This window comes from Portunus trituberculatus, chromosome 46, assembly GCF_017591435.1.
Source record: "Portunus trituberculatus isolate SZX2019 chromosome 46, ASM1759143v1, whole genome shotgun sequence".
NCBI lineage: Eukaryota > Metazoa > Arthropoda > Malacostraca > Decapoda > Portunidae > Portunus > Portunus trituberculatus.
In genome coordinates this window covers 24641144-24662106 of record NC_059300.1, presented here as the reverse complement: position 1 = coordinate 24662106, position 20963 = coordinate 24641144, and the positions used below count along the sequence as shown (strand labels likewise).

The window sequence follows — 20963 nt, the reverse complement described above, 5'->3', positions numbered from 1 at the left end:
CTGCTGAAACTCATGCCCTATATATTTCTGCCCGTAATCATGCCAAATCTATTCTCCAACTTACTAAAAACTCTTTCATCAATAGAAAATGTCAAAGTCTTTCCAATTCTAACTCCTCTCGAGATTTCTGGCATCTAGCCAATAATATCTCTAACAACTTTACTTCTTCGTCTTTCCCTCCTTTACTTCATCCAGATGGCTCTACAGCTGTCTCTTCTTTTCTAAAGCTGAACTCTTCGCTCAAACCTTTGCTACCAACTCAACTTTGGATGATTCTGGGCATATTCCTCCTACTCCTCCACCCTCTGACTACTTCATCCCTAAAATTAAAATTCTTTATAAAGACGTTTTCCTGGCCCTCTCTGGCCTTGATTCTCGGAAGGCTTACGGTCCGGATGGAGTCCCTCCTGTTGTTCTCAAAACTGTGCTTCCGAACTCGCTCACTGCCTGGTCAAACTCTTTCATCTGTGTCTCTCTACTTCTATTTATCCTTCTTGCTGGAAGTTTGCTCACATTCAACCTGTCCCTAAAAAGGTGACCACTCCAATCCTTCTAACTACCGCCCTATAGCTTTGATTTCCTGCCTTTCTAAAGCCTTTGAGTCTATCCTTAATAGGAAGATAATGAGGCATCTATCAGCTCACAACCTTCTCTCTGATTGCCAGTATGGTTTCCGTAAAGGCAGATCTACTGGTGATCTTCTTACTTTCCTAACTGAATCTTGGTCATCCTCTTTAGGGACTTGGTGAAACCTTTGCTGTCGGCCTTGACATATCGAAAGCCTTCGATAGAGTCTGGCACAAATCTTTAATTTCTAAACTACCCTCCTACGGATTCTATCCTTCTCTCTGTACCTTCATCTCCAGTTTCCTTTCCGATCGTTCTATTGCTGCTGTAGTAGACGGTCACTGTTCTTCCCTAAAACTATCAACAGTGGTGTTCCACAGGGTTCTGTCCTATCACCCACTCTCTTTCTATTATTCATCAATGATCTCCTAAATCTGACTCAATGCCCTATCCACTCCTATGCTGATGATACCACCTTGCATTATTCAACAGCGTTCAACAGACGCCCAACCCAACAACAATTAAATGACTCAAGGCGAGATGCTATAGGACGCCTAACTTCTGATCTTTCACTTGTTTCTGATTGGGGCAGAGAAAACCTGGTTTTGTTCAATGCCTCAAAACTCAATTTCTACAACTATCTACTCGACATAACCTTCCAGACAACTATCCTCTCTTCTTCAATAACACTCAACTTCCCTCTCCTCTACATTAAACACACTCGGTCTATCCTTCACTAAAAATCTAAACTGGAAATTTCACATCTCTACTCTTGCTAAATCAGCTTCCAAGAAGTTAGGTGTCCTGTGGCGTCTTCGTCCATTTTCTCTCCTCCCAGCTGCTTGCTCTGTACAGGGCCTTATCCGCCCGTGTATGGAGTATGGCTCTCATGTCTGGGGGATCCACACACAGCTTTACTAAACAAGGTGGAATCTAAAGCTTTTTGTCTTATCAACTCTTTTCCTCTAACTGACTGTCTTGATTCTTTAAGTCACCGCCGCAATGTTGCATCTTTATCTGTCTTCTACCGCTGTTTTCATGCTGTCTGCTCTTCTGAACTTGCTAACTGCATGCCTTCCCCCTCCTGCGGCCTCGCTGCACAAGACTCTCTACTTCTTCTCATCCCTATTCTGTCCATCTTCCTAATGCAAGAGTTAACCAGTATCTTCACTCCTTCATTCCCTACACTGGTAAACTCTGGAACTCTCTACCTGTGTCTGTATTTCCACCTGCCTATGACTTAAACTCTTTCAAAAGAGGAGTGTCAAGACACCTCTTACGTTAACTGGACCCTCCTTTTAGATTTTTTTGTTTTTTCTTTCTCCTACTTTCCTCTTAACAGGGCCTGGCAACCAGCGGGATTTTTTTTTTCTCCAACACTTTGTTTTCCCTTGCCCAGTGCCCTTGTAATGTAAAAAAAAAAAAAAAAAAAAAATCATGTATGACAAATTTACTGAGTTTCTACTCTAGAATAGTTGACAGGGTACAAGAGAGAGAGAGGGATGGGTTGATTGTATTTACTTGGATTTAAAAAAGGCATTTGATAAAGTGCCACATGCAAGGTTACTGTGGAAATTAGAGGAGAAGGGTGGCTTAAAAGGAAACACATTGAGATGGATGAAAAATTATTTGAGGGGAGAGAAATAAGGATGGTAGTCAAAGATATGAAGTCCAAGTGGAGAGCAGTAGAAAGCGGAGTGCCACAGTGGTCAGTATTAGTGCCAAAACTTTTTCTCATTTATATAAATGACATGCCAGAAGGAGTGAAGAGCTACATAAATCTGTTTGCAGACGATGCAAGACTGTGCAGAGTTATAAAGCAAAAAGAGGATTGTGAAATACTGCAAGGAGACCTAAATTAGATCTGGGAATGGAGTAAAAAGTGGGAGATGGAATTCAATGTGGACAAAAGCCATGTCATGGAAATGGGAAAGAGTGAAAGACGACCAGTGGGAATCTATAAGATGGGAGATGGAGTAGAACTGGAGAAAGTAAAAAAGGAAAAGGATTTGGGAGTGACGTTGGAAGAAAATAATCAACCGGCAAGCCATATTGATAGAATTTTCAGAGAGACATATAATTTACTAAGGAATATTGGAATAGCATTTCACAGAGAGACATATAATTTACTAAGGAATATTGGAATAGCATTTCACTACATGGACAAAGAAATGATGAAGAAACTGATAAGTACTATAATAAGACCCAGATTGGAATATGCAGGACTAGTGTGGACCCCTCACAAAAAGAAACGCATAAGGAAGCTGGAGAGACTACAAAAAATGGCTACAAGAATGGTCCCAGAACTTGAAGGGATGACATATGAGAAGAGACTAAAGGCTATGGATCTTCCACCATTGGAACAGAGAAGGGAGAGAGAGGATCTCATACAAGTTTATAAATTGATAAACGAAATGGACCGAGTGGACAATGAGTATCTGATTCTGAGAGAAGAATATGCCAGTCGAAGCACAAGATCGCATAGTAAGAAGCTGAGGAATGGAAGATGTGTATGAGATATTAAAAAGTATAGTTTCCTGCAAAGATGTATTGAGACATGGAACAGTTTGAATGAAGAAGTAGTGTCTGCAACGAGTGTGCATAGTTTTAAAGTAAGATTGGATAAGTGTAGATATGGAGACGTGGCCACACGAGCATAAAGCCCAGGCCCTGTAAAACTAAAACTAGGTAAATACACACACACACACACACACACACACACACACACACACACACACACACACACACACACACACACACACACACACACACACACACACACACAGACGAGACGCAGCAGAGGAAGGACGCGATACCGTCGCTCCCGAGAATCAGCTGATCTTCACTACCTTTGTTTGGGTTTACAGTGGCCTGGGCGATAAGTGTGGACTCATTTTTTTTTCATGAATACAGTGTTAAATAATAATGAGTGAGAAAGATATTCCATCTAAATGCAGGTATGTGACAAGGAAAGAATGAAAGCTGATGATGACAATGTTGGTGAGGGAGGAGGAGAATTTGAAGGCTTTGATACGGCGCAAACTTCACTATTTGATAGAGTCTTAACTATCGAACGTAAATTAGATAAATTGATAAAGGAGAGTATGGGAATGAAAGAGAATGAAGAACAGGATAAAGAGCTCCAGAAATTGAAAGAAAGGATAAAAGAGTGGAAGAAAACGAAACTAGGCTAAGAACCGAAAATGAAGAATTAAAAGTCCAAATAGCGAACTATAAGAAATTGATGGAAGAAGGACTCGGTAAAGCCGAGAAAGAAAAAGAAAAGCTAAAAGATCTAGTTAACAAAGAAGAAGAAAGAGTACAAGACGTGATTAAAAAGAAGTACAAGCATGGAGAATCCAAGATAAGAAAGACAAGGAATCATTTCAAGAAGTATTTCAAGAACAGTTAAAAGAAAGAGATGAAAATATGACAAGCAAAATGATAGGAGTCCTCAAGAAAAAGAAAATTTAGTAAGAGAAATTGGAAAAAGAAGAGTGTAATTATTTTTGGACTGAAAGAAAAAATGTTAAATATAGACCAAGAAGGAAAAAGACGAAATGAAATCAGTAAAAGACCTACTAAAACATCTGAATGACGAGGATAGACAGAACTTAGAAGAGGAAGTAGAAGAAATCCATAGAATGGGACCATATCAAGAAGGAACAGTGAGACCAATTAAGATATTACTAAAATCACAAGCAGCAGCAGAAGAAGTACTATATAGAAAACGAAACTCAGAGAAACAGAAGGTTGCAAAGATATATATATAAAGAAAAATAGAAACGAGGAGGAAAGGAAGAGACACAATGAACTGGTGGCAGAAGCAAGAGAAAAAATAATGAAAGGTCAGAGGAGGAGAAGAAGGCATTTTTTTGGAGAATTATAGGAGACAGGATAAGGAAATGGTATATAAAAGAGAAAGAAGAGAAAAGAATGGAGCAAGTTTAACTAAAATGATAAGAACAAGAGATTAAAATGATGTATACAAACATAGATGGGATTTTATCTAGTAAATTAGAATTAAGAGATTACATAAAGAAAGAAGAACCAGATATTGTATGCCTGGTGGAAACAAAGTTAAATGAGGCAATAAAAATAGACATAGATAAAAGGTATAATATATGGAGGAGAGAGAGAGTGGGTAAAGGAGGAGGAGGAGTCATGATGATGTTAAGGAAGGAGATAGTGGTAAATCAAGTGGAGTTTGGGGAAGGAAAATCAGAAATACTGTATGTTAAGATGCATATTAACAAAAAGGAGTTAACAATCATTGGAACATATGTGCCACCAAAACAAACTCATGGACTAACCAAGAATATAGAGACATGATAGATGACACAATAAGGAGTCTTACAAGAATCATTAAGGAAAGGAGAAAAGTGATATTGATAGGAGATTTCAACTGTAAGGAGGTAGACTGGGAAAATTATGAAAGTGGTATGGGGGAAGATGCCTGGGGAGATAGATTCCTGAACCTAATGATAGATAATTTGATGGTCCAAAGAGTAAAGGAAAACACAAGATTCAGAGGAAACGATGAGCCGGCAAGATTAGACCTAGTTTTTACAAGGGATATACCAATTAACGATGATATAAGATACAAGTGCCCATTGGGAAAGAGTGACCATGTAATATTAGAGATGGATATAGAAGAAGGAAAGGAAGATAGAGATGAATCATACAAAGGAGACCGATTAAATTACAGAAAGGCTGATATTGAGAATCTCAAGAACTATTTTAAAACGTAAACTGGGAGGAGATGGAAAACTCATTAACGGTTCAAGAGAAATATAACTTATTTTTGGAAATATACAAAACTGGGGTCAGGGAATATGTTCCAAATATAGACCTAAAGAAGAAGGAAAGAAAGATTGGTTTAATGCAAGATGTGCTAGGGCAAAGGAGAAACGAGATGGAGCATGGAAAAGGTGGAGAAGAAACAGAAATCCAGAAAATAAGGAAAACTTCAAAACAGCAAGAAATGAATATGCTAAGGTGAGAAAGGAAGAAGAAAAGAACTATGAAAAGGACATTGTCGAAAAATGTAAGGAACAACCAAAATTGTTCTACAGATTCATAAATGGAAAAATAAGACAAAAAGAAACAATAGAAAGGTTAAAAGGAGAAAACGGAATGGTGGAAGACCCAAAAGTATGGCAGAACTGTTAAATAGTAAATTTCATGAGGTCTTTACTAAGGAATCCAAATTTGAAAGACCACAGGGTAATAGAGAGACTGTCTATATGAAAGAGATTAAAGTAACCAAGCTTGAAATAAAAAGTTGATGACGGAATTGGATGAGGAAAAGGCAATGGGACCGGATGAAGTCTCAGGCAGAATACTGAAAGAATGTAGGGAAGAACTAGCAAGTCCAATATACAACATCATAAAATGCTCAATAGAAAATGGAACAGTGCCAGTGGAGTGGAAAAGAGCTGAGGTGGTTCCCATATATAAGAGCGGAAGGAAGGAAGAACCTTTAAATTACAGGCCGGTATCACTAACTAGTGTAATATGCAAGATGTGTGAAAAGTAATAAAGAAGCAATGGATCGAGTTTCTTGAAGACAACAAAATATTATCAAATAGCCAATTTGGTTTTAGAAAAGGTCGGTCATGTGTGACAAATTTATTGAGTTTCTACTCTAGAATAGTTGATAAAGTACAAGAGAGAGGGATGGGTTGACTGTATTTATTTAGATCTAAAAAGGCTTTTGATAAAGTGCCACATGAAAGATTACTATGGAAGTTAGAGGAGAAGGGTGGCTTAAAAGGAAGCACATTGAGATGGATGAAGAATTACTTAAGGGGAGAGAAATAAGGACGATAGTTAAAGATATGAAGTCCAAGTGGAGAACAGTAGACAGCGGAGTGCCACAGGGTCAGTATTGGCACCAATACTTTTTCTCGTATATATAAATGACATGCCAGAGGGAGTGAACAGCTACATAAATCTGTTTATGGACGATGCGAAACTGTGCAGAGTCATTAAACAAAAAGAGGATTGTGAAATACTACAGGAAGACTTAAACAAGATCTGGAAATGGAGCAAAAATGGGAGATGGAATTCAATGTGGACAAAAGCCATGTCATGGAAATGGGAAAAGTGAAAGACGACCAGTGGGAATCTATAAGATGGGAGATGGAGTAGAACTAGAAAAAGTAAAAAGGAAAAGGACTTGGGAGTGACAATGGAAGAAAATAATCAACCGGTTAGCCATATTGATAGAATTTTCAGAGAGACGATAATTTGCTAAGGAATATTGGAGTAGCATTTCACTATATGGACAAGGAAATGATGAAGAAATTGATAAGTACTAAAATAAGACCTAGATTGGAATATGCAGGAGTTGTGTGGACTCCCATAAAAAGAAACACATAAGAAAATTAGAGACTACAAAAATGGCTACAAGAATGGTTCCAGAATTTAAAGGGATGGCATATGAGGAGAGACTAAAGGCAATGGATCTACCAACCTTGGAGCAGAGAAGAGAGAGAGGATCTGATACAAGTTTATAAATTGATTAACGGAATGGATGAAGTGGATAATGAGAAACTGATCCTGAGAGAAGAATATGACTTTAGAAGCACAAGATCGCATAGTAAGAAACTAAGGAAGGGACGATGTCTGAGAGATGTTAAAAATTTAGTTTCCGCAAAGATGTGTTGAGACTTGGAACAGTTTGAGTGAGGAAGTAGTATCAGCAAAGAGTGTACATAGTTTTAAAGAAAAATTGGATAAGTGTAGATATGGAGACGGGACCACACGAGCATAAAGCCCAGGCCCTGTAAAACTACAACTAGGTAAATACAACTAGGTAAATACACACACAAGAGGGCCGAGTTCGAGTCCCGGAAAGCGGCTAGGGAAATGGGCAAGCCTCTTAATGTGTGGCCCCTGTTCACCTAGCAGTAAATAGGTACGGGATGTAACTCGAGGGGTTGTGGCCTCGCTTTCCAGGTGTGTGTTGTGGTCTCAGTCCTACCCAAAGATCAGTGTATGAGCTCTGAGCTTGCTCCGTAATGGGGAAGACTGGCTGGGTGACCAGCAGACGACTGTGGTGGTGGTGGTGAATTACTCAAAATCCATGCCTCCCTTGTCGATAGCCTTCCTATATAATGAGAATTTTATATATATATATATATATATATATATATATATATATATATATATATATATATATATATATATATATATATAGATATATAAATATATATATATATATATATATATATATATATATATATATATATATATATATATATATATATATATATATATATATATATATATATATATATATATATATATATATATATATATATATATATATATATATATATATATATATATATATATATATATATATATATATATATATATATATATATATATATATAAACAGGTAGTCCTTGATTTGTACGGTAGATGCGTTCCAGAAGGAATCGTATATAGTAAAAATCGTATAAAGTAAGGAATGTATACCTAACTCCCTAGACTTTTTTTTAGTATAAAAGAGCAGACCTGAGCTTTCTACAGTACCTCCACTTCCTTTCCATCAACCAGCCACGCGATCCTCATGAGCGTGACTCCCAGCACATCCAGTTCATCCCTTGGTTGAACAGCCTCGCCCTCCAGGGCGAGACTCAGCAGCGTCCTTGCACCACTACCATCACCATCACCATCACCATCACCATCATCATCATCACCACCACCACCACCACCACCACCACCACCACCACCACCAAACCATCATCATCATCATCATCATCATCATCATCATCATCACCACCACCACCACCACCACCACCACCACCACCACCACCACCACCACCACCACCACCACCACCACTAGACTTTGAAGGATGTGTTCAAAATAAAATAATCTTTCACTTTACGTATATATTTTGCATTAACCCTTAAAGTACGGTGATCATATATGTACGATTGTAGCGTTGCGTGCGGAGAGGCGGGGGATCGTACATGTAATCATGATTTTTCTGCGCTAAACGTTTGAATCTCTCCCCCTCACTATTGGTCCAAGGGCAAGTGGAGGTATCTGGCATCTTTTCTCGCTCACCTGCTGAGCCTTGAGACATGTTCCCACACAATAGGTAATTTTTTCCCATTTCGAGGCAACATCTGGCAATCCCCGTGACCCGGAGGGAGGAAACGGTACTCCGAGTGATGTTATGTCAGTGTTACTCGGTAATGACATTGAGGAGTGATGAAAATGAAGACTGATTTTTTTTATTGAGACAGAAGAAAGTGAAGACTCCAGTAGTGATTCTGATAGTGATCTGGGAGAGAAAGACCAACCCTCCCAGTAACGTTCATAAACCTCCTCATGTAGCCTATTCGCCTTGAGCAATGCACTGGTGTGTGTCACCTATGGTTGCTTCTACAGGACTGTGCTTTGTCAGCCAAGTCACGTGAATCCCATTGCTTATAAGAGTTGGCAGATTCTAATTATTATAGAAATCCACAATACTTGTAATATGTGGTTTCTTTTTCTTTTCCTGTTTTGCACATCATTTCATATATGAGTTTGCATTTTCTTGACATGAAAGTACAAACGTTCCTACTTTTACATCAAATTCAAATGCCCAAAAGGAGAGAGAGAGAGAGAGAGAGAGAGAGAGAGAGAGAGAGAGAGAGAGAGAGAGAGAGAGTTAGAGCTAGGGGATATTTCTTAGCGGCGGGTTTTGCCATTAATTTTTTTATATGCAATAACTTTGCTCTCAGAGGTCATAACATGTTAAAAACTACATTGTTGTACTCAGAATAACACGAAGAAATATGTTTTTATAAGGAAAAAATATTTTTAGCATTTTTGATACATGATTTTTTCTCGTTATAACAGATGGAAAGTAAATCATCCTCCCGTACTTTAAGGGTTAAACTTATTTCTATTATGCTTATTAATGCCTTTATTAATAAACTTACAAAGACATGAAAATGACTATGAAAAAGGGAAATGTTCAAACACAAAATTATTTTATTAGTACAGTACCTTCTTCCTCTATTTTGCTACTTCCTCCTCTGATGTGTCACCATTGTCGTCGTTTCCGATTCTGTTACTATTTGACTTGGTGTGTGCGATATGGAGAAGCTTGTTATCGATTGCTGTTTTTTCTTGTTGTTTTTCTTTGAGAAGTACCTCATAGTTGATTCTCGGATCTTTGTTGTGTTACATTTTATGCACCTTACCGTGGCTTTGTTCATGCCCAGTGCGGCCTGAATAACACTATTTCGCTGGCCTTTTTCTGCCCTGTCCAAGACTTCCAGCCTTCCTCCAGTGTATGTGTTTTCGTTGCTCTCTTGGGCATATCACCGCCAGCTGGAGATGCAGAAGGGCGCTTGGTAGCCATGGTAAACACTGGGCACGAGAGAGGGAGATGTTGCCACAACCACGTGTAGGTGAACAATGAGCCTGCTTGGTGTGCGGCCAGGGTGAGAGGGATGTAGGCGGTGGGAAATAGCTGGCGGGCAGGAAATCGCCTTGCGAATTTTAACTTTCTTGAAACTGTATAATTCTGAGGAATTCGTACAATGTAATGAATAACCCCTTTTTTGGACACTGTATAATTGAATTCGTATAAAGTAAATTAGTATAAATCGAGAACTACCTGTATATATATATATATATATATATATATATATATATATATATATATATATATATATATATATATATATACAGGCAAGGTTAACGAAGGGGTTACGTTCCTAAAAACACTTCATTGCGAAACTTGTTAGCGAACCGATTATACAAGTTTAACCCCTGATTTGAACTTCCATTGAGAGTAAAAAGCGAGAGTGCATCATAGTACAGTAAAGGTTTAATGAAAGTAAAATTTTGAAGTTAAACATTTAGGTAGTTTAATTTAAGTCATTATAATGTACACTAATGTATGTATGTACGTAACTTTATAATGTTGATGATCTTACCTTTATGAAGGGAGGGAGAGTGAAACGGGAAATACACTAACCGGCAACCTGTGGAATGTAAACAAAGTGCGCATCATGGTACCGCATACAAAACTTATGTACCACATTTCCACAAGGCTTTCCATTTTATCTATTGTAGAGTCATGAGTTCTGGTGGTTCTTTTAGCTTGCAAGGAAGATGAGGTCTCACTAGGCTTCTTAATAGAGTCTCTTGACTTGAAAATAGTAGACAGTAGATGGAGTCAAGCCATGGTGGGAAGCAATGTTATTAGTTTTCTGGTCTTTCTCTTGTCTGTGAATAATACCCAGCTTCACTTTGAGAGTAAGTCACTTCCTGGTCTTCTTAGGAACGTTAGGCCACATTGCAGGGCGTTTTGGTGGTAAGTTGAACTAAGGAAGATGAACTGCTGGTGACGCTGTTATGTTTTGACTGGGCAGTGAGTGGTGCGTGTGATCTTGATGCTACAGGTGACACAGAATTTCTTCTGAGTCAGGCCTTTGTATCGGCAGAGCCTGTGTTGTCCACGAGAGGCTTGATCTTGATCTTTATTCTACAGGTGTCTCAGGATTTCTCCTGAGGCAGGCCTTAGTACCAGCAGCTCCTGATGTATTCAAAAGCCTGTCAGCTTGCATGATACGGTAGGGCTTTTAAATTTTGGGAAAAAAAATACCTGGATAAAACTTAAAAGCGAGTTTGTGTTAGTTAAAGCAGATGGGTAAAATGAAACCTTATAGCGAAATTTCATTGTGTGAACCTTTGTTAAACGGGGTTGCCTGTATATATATATATATATATATATATATATATATATATATATATATATATATATATATATATAGTTGCCTGTATATATATATATATATATATATATATATATATATATATATATATATATATATATATATATATACACAGGCAACTCCCGCTTAACGAAGGTTCACACAACGAAATTTCGCTACAACGAAGGTTTCATTTTACTACCATCTGCTCGTTTAACGAACACCAAACTCGCTTTAACGAAGTTTTATGCAAGTAATTCTTTCCAAGTTTGAAAGCCCCGCCGTATCATGCAAGCCGACAGGCTTTTGAATACACCAGCGCCTCTTGTGGACAAAACACGCACCACTCACTGCCCCTGTTCAAAACAATAACAGCGTCAGCTGCAGCTCGTCTTCCGTCGCTCAATTTACCACCAAAACGCCCTGCAATGTCGCCTAGCATTGCTAAGAAGACCAGGAAGTCTCTTACTCTTGAAGTGAAGCTATATATTATTCACAGACACGAGAGAGGCGAGAAAACTAATAGTATTGCTCGCCACCATCTTGACTCCATCTACTGTCTCTACTATTTTCAAGTCAGCAGACTCTATTAAGAAGGCTGGTGAGACCGTATCTTCCTTGCAAGGTAAAAGAACCACCTGAACTCGTGACTACAATGAATAAAATGGAAAGCCTTGTGGAAATGTGGTAGATAAGTTTTGTATGTGATACAATGATGCGCCCTTTGTTTACATTCCCCAGCTTGCTGTTTAGTGTCTTTCCCGTTTCACTCTCCCTCCCTTCATAAATTTAAGATCATCAACATTATAAAGTTACGTACATACATACATTAGTGTACATTATAATGACTTAAATTAAACTGCCTAAATGTTTAACTTAATAATTTTTATTTTCATTAAATCTTTCACTGTACTCTGATGCACTCTCGCTTTGTTTACTCTCAATGGAAGTTCAAGTCAGGGGTTAAACTTGTTATAATCGGTTTGCTTAACGAAGTTTCGCTTAACGAAGGGTTTTTAGCAATGTAACTTCTTCATTAACCCGTACAGCTTCAGAGACGTATGAGATACGTCGGCTACTCTGAGCGAACCGGGCGTCAGAGACGATGAGATACGTCGGAAGCTTCCTCGTGTTTGGAGGTATTGCCCTCAAAACCTACCATTATACTGCCATCATGCACTGTAGACATTGCTCATGCTGCCTCCTCGTCCCTGCTAACATGAATGCTTCCTGTATTTATTTATTACATATCTGAACTTTAGCAGTTTCTGCTGCCTTCAGCTCGGTGTAGTGGTAAACTGACGCCTCAACTCCGCTAATATTAACGAAGCGTAATTTCCATTACTTACTCTTACCATTTCAAATGTTTTTGGTAACTGTTATATTGTGGTAGTGAAAACTTTGTATGACATAAATAAGAATTTTCCAATCGCTTTGTTATAAGGAAAAATAAGTACATATTACTCGGAAAATATTTGCACCGCGAAAGGCAATACTCCCTTGCGATATCTCGTGTCTATTTTTAGCCACAAACACTCCTAAGCAGCAAAACATGACATGTTGTTTTTCTTTCAACTCAGGAATGATATTATGCATGTGTCCAACTCGGGGATCGACTGGTGAGAAATGAGGAAGCGAATAAACTAGTCACATAAGGCTTTGCTAAGTCGCTAACCTTAATGCAAAACATCTCGCACCAATTAATACCACTTCCAGTCAGTTCTGGGAGGAATGACTGTCATTTTCATTTGTTTCACATCATTTAAGACTGGTTTAGCAAAAAAAAAAAAAAAAAAAAAAAATTCCATGATGTGGCCAGCACTGGTGAAATCACAAAGTCTCAGATATATATATATATATATATATATATATATATATATATATATATATATATATATATATATATATATATATATATATATATATACAAACACAGTAAAACCTCAGCTCACGACCATAATTTGTTCCTAAGTCCTGTTCGTCACCCGATTTGTTTGTCCCCTGAATCAATTTTTCCCATAAGAATGTATTGAAATACAATTAATCTGTTCCAAACCCCAAAAAAATCATACTTTTGTCCATAAAACCCATTCAAAATAGACCTTTAATGTATGCATGACATGAACAAAATAATTATAGAAAGCCTAAATTTAAATTGCTTTACTTACCTAAATGCTATGAAAATGATAATAAAATCAATAAAAAAGAAAAGGTTATTTACTTGAGAGACTGGACATTGATGGCATGATGGAATGGAGGAGAGGAGGATGGGGAGGAAGACAGACAAGATCCGAGAAGACAGTCATGAGAGAGGATTTTGATGTGCAGGGTGCCAGAGCTACACAACAGCTGTGTAGCGTCACAAGTCAGTGCCACTATGTCCAGGAAAAACAGGAGAAAATCGTGGTGGCACGAAGATTATGTTATTTAATATTTTTCATATGTTCCTATTTTCTTTTGTGCTTATGTTTTGTTTTGTTGTGTGATAGCTGGGTTGGCTATCACACAAACGGCTCGCCTGCTGGCGAGCCATTTAACCGCGTTTGTCCCTCGAAATATCGTTCGTCCCCTTGGTCGATATATTAAAAAAATTTTGGTCGTCTCCCGAATTGTTCCTTAGAATTGTCAAGTGAGAGTATATGTATAATATATATATATATATATATATATATATATATATATATATATATATATATACAGTAAAAGCTCAATTAGTCGGACCCCAAATACTTGGATTTCGTACATACCTGGACGAATTTGGCCAAAAAAAAAATTTTATATATAAAATTCATAAAATAAAGAGGGAATTTATACGTAAATGTTAAGTAGAACATCTTGTTTTCACTTCAAACACATTAAAAAATCATAAAACAAACTATAGGAAATGTAAAACAGCCAAAGAAATAAAATGGGTCATTATCGCACATAGTAGGACAAATACCTTACTCGGACTGGTTTTCCCCCCATAAGGTCCGACTAATTGAGCTTTTACTGTATATATATATATATATATATATATATATATATATATATATATATATATATATATATATATATATATATATATATATATATATATATATATATATATACAGGCAACCCCCGTTTAATGAAGGTTCACACAACAAAATTTCGCTGCAACGAAGGTTTCGTTTTACTGCCATCTCGTTTAACGAACACCAAACTCGCTTTAACAAAGTTTTATCCAGGTAATTTTTTCCAAATTTGAAAGCCCCACTGTATCATGCAAGCTGACAGGCTTTTGAATACACCAGGAGCTGCTGGTACTAAGGCCTGCCTCAGGAGAAATCCTGAGACACCTGTAGAATAAAGATCAAGATCAAGCCTCTCGTGGACAACACAGGCGCTGCTGATACAAAGGCTTGACTCAGAAGAAATTCTGCATCACCTGTAGCATCAAGATCATGATCAAGATCACGTGCACCACTCAACTCACTCCCCAGTCAAAACATAACAGTGTCACCAGCAGCTCATCTTCCCTAGTTCAACTTATCACCAAAACGCCCTGCAATGTGGCCTAATGTTCCTAAGAAGACCAGGAAGTGTCTTACTCTCAAATTGAAGCTGGATATTATTCACAGACGAGAGAGGCCAGAAAACTTTGCTTGCCACCATCTTGACTCCATCTACTGTCTACTATTTTCAAGTCAGCAGACTCTATTAATAAGGCTGGTGAGACTGTATCTTCCTTGAAAGCTAAAAGAACCACCTGAACTTGACTCTACAATGGATAAAATGGAAAGCCTTGTGGAAATGTGGTACATAAATTTTGTATGCAGTACCATGATGCACACTTTGTTTACATTCCACAGGTTGCCGGTTAGTGTATTTCCCGTTTCACTCTCCTTCCCTTCATAAAGTTAAGATCATCAACATTATGAAGTTACGTTCATACATATATTAGTGTACATTATAATGACTTAAATTAAACTACCTAAATGTTTAACTTCATAATTTTTACTTTCATTAAACCTTTTACTGTACTATGATGCACTCTTGCTCTGCTTACTCTCAATGGAAGTTCAAATCAGGGGTTAAACTTGTTATAATCGGTTCGCTTAACGAAGTGTTTTTAAGAACGTAACCACTTCGTTAAGCGGGAATCTGTATACAGCCTGTATATATATATATATATATATATATATATATATATATATATATATATATATATATATATATATATATATATATATATATATATATATATATATATATATATATATATATATATATATATATATATATATATATATATATATATATATATATATATATATATATATATATATATATATATATATATATATATATATATATATATATATATATATATATATATATATATATATATATATATATATATATATATATATATATATATATATATATATATATATATATATATATATATATATATATATATATATATATATATATATATATATATATATATATATATATATATATATATATATATATATATATATATATATACACAGTAAGGTCTCGGTTTATGTCAGAGTTACGTTCCTGAAACATGACATAAGTCGATTTTGTACATAACTCGAGTTTCGTACATTTCAAAGCATATTATGGAGTTTTCAACCAATCATTGTTTATGGTCATTCAGGTAAGTTAAAGGTTATATTGTTATATTATTTACAAGTATGTAGGAATATGAAACACAAGCTTGTTTTTGTTGTTGATTAGGGCCACGAGCGCGAAGGACTGCAGGTTGCAGAGAGGGGTGGACGCTTGAGGCCGCCAGGAGGGTGGGCAGGTCGAATGTTGTGACGCCCAGGGTGGACAGCTGGGAGCGTAGTGCAGTGCGGTGGGAGTAGAAGCGTGGGCAGTGGGGCAGGAAATGCAATAGGAAAGGGCAATAGGGATCAGCAGACAGGCGCAGACAGTGCAAGTCAGCTGCGAGTGTCGTGTGGCCCAGGCGAAGGCTCGAAGTTGTTATTGTTGTGATGGGTGTGTGATCCCTCAAGGTCATCAACCTCCCCGTTGTCATGGTAACGGGCTTCCTATTTTCTTCTTCCCTCCCTCACACACATCTGCTGCCTCCCTTCTCATGTCTTTTAATTATGTTTTCTTTTTTCTTGTAGCGTAATGGTTTTCCTTTTCTTAGCATCACTGCTGTCACTAAGAAGTTTTCTCTTTGGTGCCATTGAGCAAGATTCTAAGAACTTGAGTCAGTAAACGCAGAAGTAGAATAACACACTTGCCAGGGGCGACGGTGTGGTGGAAGTGAGGCAGGGTGTTATTGTATTCAAGCGTGAGGCGGGCGGTGTGGCGGGCAACCACCAACAATAACAATAAATCCCGCACTTTATGATTCATAAACTTTCAATTTTTTTAATCTTAAATTGCCTTATAGTGGACTGACGTAACTACGAGTTTGACGTAACTCGAGACAGACGTAACCCGGGACTTTACTGTATATATATATATATATATATATATATATATATATATATATATATATATATATATATATATATATATATATATATATATATATATATATATATATATATATATATATATATATATATATATATATATATATATATAAATTTATATGTATATATGTATTAGAGAGAGAGAGAGAGAGAGAGAGAGAGAGAGAGAGAGAGAGAGAGAGGATAGGCAGATAGGAAGAGTTTTATTTTGATAACTTGCTTTCGAAATTGCAGCGCCAGAATTTGGCTCACCTAGAACCAACTTCATAGATCTGTAGAGTGTAGAGAAACATAATTTTCTGTATCATGATATTTGTTCATTCCGAGTTTAGTGTTAGTTGTTGGTGGTGGTAATGGTGGTTATTTAGGCTGGGAGCACACTAGTGACTCTGTTGCGCCACAAAGCCACAGTATCGTGTGGCGGGGATGTGGTCTCCCATAGGTTTCCATTGTTTTCAATCATTGCCGCGCACACTAGCGGCTGTGGCTCTCTGTCGCTCATCCCCGCCACAGGCATGGTGTGGCTTTGTCGCTGGGCCCGCCCACACTAGTGACAGTGGTTGTTCCCGCCACTCGCCACTGTCAGTTAGTCAGGGTGGGCACGTGCTTGGGTACACACCCCTTGCTCATTAATAAAACTTTCTTGAGACATCCTGAAGTAGTTGAAGAGTTTTGCACCGTCTGCTCTTAAGTCACCCATTATGGTGTAAAATTGTCCATTAGTCAGCCTTGATGCAGTAATTGAGTGCACCCACAGTGCTCTCTGTTGACGATGACAACAGCAGCGCCGCAGAAGCAGAAGTAATGCAAGTGTTTCATCTTCGGAGTCCATGCTGAAACTGAGATCTCGAAGGGTGGGGGCGTGACTCAGTGATGTGGTCGCCACGTTGCCTCACCAGTGTGCTCCATCGTTATGTGGTCGCCACATCGTGTTGCCAGTGTGCTCCAAACACGACCACATCGTGTGGACGTGACAAGTCGCTAGTGTGCTCCCGGCCTTATTTATTTATTTACCGTATTTTACGGCTTACAAGACGCTGCATCTTGGAAGACACACCCTAATATTTGAAAGAAATTTCTAAGAAAAAAAAAGTCAATCTCATACAAGAACGCATTTACCATATACCCGACCACTGAACACAAAAACATCAGAAGCAAAGAGTCTGCAAGACACTATTGTTTCACCACTCATTACAAATTTGCTGGAGCACTCATCACAAATTTAAAACTATGTAGATAAAAACACCATAGGTAAATACATATACACAGTGAAACAGTCCATCTCTTTTTGTTTTAGTGGCTGGCGATGGCATGTTTTGGACCTGTTGTTTACATTACGGAATCACTTGTCCGATCGCCCAAACCGAACACGTCAGTGCTGCAGTTTGTATTTATTTTATTTTGCAGTCATGCTTCATAGGCTTTATCATTGTGAATACAATTCACAGGTGGAGTTTTGACTCTTGCTTGAATGAGTAAGCCACTTGGATGTTCTATTAATAAAGGTATAAAGGCACCTGGCATGATGTGTGTGCGTTCGTGTGCATGTATGTGTGTGTTGCAATGAGACGAAGGAGCGGCCCGTTTTCTTCACACGCTGAGTAGGCTACAGGAAGGATTATGGTATTGTAAATACTTGTAACACCTAAGTACTGAGTTTACATAATATAAAAGGCTAAATTAAATGGTACTTAAGCTAACATCTTAATGTAATGACTCAACATAACAAATCCAGGTCGCTATCTGTCAAGTATCCAAGCTCACTTGAGGTTGGATCCTTACAATACAACATTCATCTTGTGTTATGTTCACTGGTTAAACGGGTAAGATTGGCATCGGAGAGCCGGTGAACAATAACAATAAAAAAAAAAAACTGCAGGTTCAACTAGTGAGGAAATGCAAAGGGGGTACTTTAAAAAGCTATTTTAATAACCTATAATGAAACTGACACACATAGATATAACATGAAACATGAAACACAGTTATATAACATGAAACACAGGAAAATGACATAACACAGAAATAAATACAACAATAAAGAATTCAACTTAATACCTAACAATAATCCTAATCCTATATGGAGGCAATGTGGAAAACACGGGACGAGGGGAAGTGATACTTATGAGGTGTCGCATTGGTAGTTCCAAGAGGTGTTGTGTTCACTTGTTGAGGCCTGGACCTCGACTTGACTTTCCAGAAAGCCGAGCTTGCTTTAACACTTTCGCTGGAGTCGAATGGGGCCGCGTGAATCCAACTTCGGAACAGTAGCGGGGCTTCATGAGACGGTGACGTGGAGGGTTCATGAGACGGTGGCGTGGAAGGTTCACGAGACGGTGACGTGGAAGGGGAGGCGGAGAGGTGGCGAATGAGGTAACAAGCGGAGGAGGTGATGGTAGTGGAGTATGTTATGGGCGGGCCGTAACATTTGGAAGATGCACTAGTATTTTTCAGGGTATTTTCTAGGAAAAAAAGTGCGTCATGTAAGCTGTAAAATACGGTATTACTTTTTTCTCATTTTTATATAATTATTTTTTCTTCATTTAACCTGGAATGTATTCCTTCATCACTCTTTATATATAAAGTGAATGCTGTTTTAATGTTTTGTTGATAAGCAAACTAAGTGTGTGTGTGTGTGTGTGTGTGTCATGATAAGTTAAGTTACATGGGGAAGAATGAAAAGATGTCTATGGAGTGTAGATGCAGCAAACATGTGGTGTGTTAGCAATTAAAGGGGTCTCAGGCAGCTTAACTTTACTACCTGCACCCTCTCAACGCTTGGTCCGCTAACAAAACGGACTGAATGTTGCAGGAGCAATTTTGTGATGCACAGTCCGTGACGCAGAGTCCCTGCGCTGCTCAGACTTAGAACTGAATGGAGACATGCAGACAGGACACTATGAGCTCTGCTTGAACCCTGTACAATACAACTAGGGAAATACACATGCACAGAGTATGATACAATAGATCATAACCACTATGATAAGACCTAAACTAGAATATGCAGCAGTGGTGCGGTCACCATACAGGCAGAAGGACATTTTGAAACTAGAGAAAATCCAAAGGACTGCTACTAAGATGGTGCCAGAAATAAAGGATCTTCCCTATGAAGAAAGACTGAAAGAAATGGAACTACCAACTTTGATGGATAGACGGGAAAGAGTATATCTAAAAATGATGTGCAAGTTAATAAATTGTATGGAAAAGATAGAAAGACAATACCTAGTATCACTGTCGGAGGGAGATGGAGGAACAAAAGGACACTTCAAGAATATCATGAGAAGTCAGTGTTTGAGGGACTTAAAAAAAGTTTAGTTTTCCACATAGGACGGTGGACATCTGGAATGGATCGTGTGAAGAGATTGTAGCAACAGAAAGTGTGTACAAATTTAAGGAAAAGTTGGATAAAAGTAGATATGGAGACAAGTCATTATGAGTCCTGCTCGAACCTTGTAATATACAACTAAGTAAACACACACACACACACACACACATACATTTTCTTAAACTTCTTACCTTTAGTAGGTAATCTTTCATTGATAAAGTTGCTATTTGTTTTCATCCTTTTCTGATTCAGACAAGACTAACAAAATATACTATACAAATTTACTCCACAAGAATTTCTACTCCAGTATTCCAGTATAAAGCTGCCATATACACAATCACATGTTGTTGACAGAAGTTTGACCTTTGTTTACATGTGCATTTCTTTAGAAATTTTGTTTTTCAGAAGACGAAGAGGCAGACCAAATGGGGGACGAGTCGGTGGACACATCTAATGGCAGTAGGGGGGACGAGATGTGCCGGTTGTCTGGCAGCCTGGATGAGGAGCATGTAGCCATCAGCCAACTGTTAGAGTTGCCTCATCATGGTGAAGATACAGCTACAGCAGTACCTCCAGATCCACCAGATCTCTCTCCTGGTCTTACACACAAAGTAAGTCAGGCTTCTCTTTAATATTTGGAAAATGTTATACATTTATCCAATTATTTATGATATCTATGATAAAGGAAGACTGCTGAGACATGGAACGCACTCGCATATACAGTAATACTCCGCTTAACGAATGTTCGTCTAACGAATAAAGCAGAGATGATATTGGCCATAGACAAGGTGGAGACTCGCGGCGACTCAGCCGCTTCTTCTTGTTCTTGTGACCCTTTTAGCTTGTGTGTTGCT

General features: G+C 37.9%; 1 protein-coding gene across 7 annotated transcripts in view; it reads left to right on the top strand.

Annotated features, from left to right (window-relative positions):
• The window catches only part of LOC123520011 (polycomb protein Asx-like), a 141764-nt gene that overhangs the window by 25490 nt on the left and 95311 nt on the right, over window positions 1–20963 (top strand). For 5 of the 7 annotated variants that reach the window (XM_045281804.1, XM_045281803.1, XM_045281798.1 and 2 more), the window contains one exon: window positions 20515–20720. In XM_045281804.1, the coding sequence (XP_045137739.1) occupies window positions 20515–20720 (206 nt within the window). The remainder of the gene's footprint in view (window positions 1–20514; window positions 20721–20963) is intronic. The other 2 variants (XM_045281800.1, XM_045281802.1) reach the window with 1 other exon arrangement.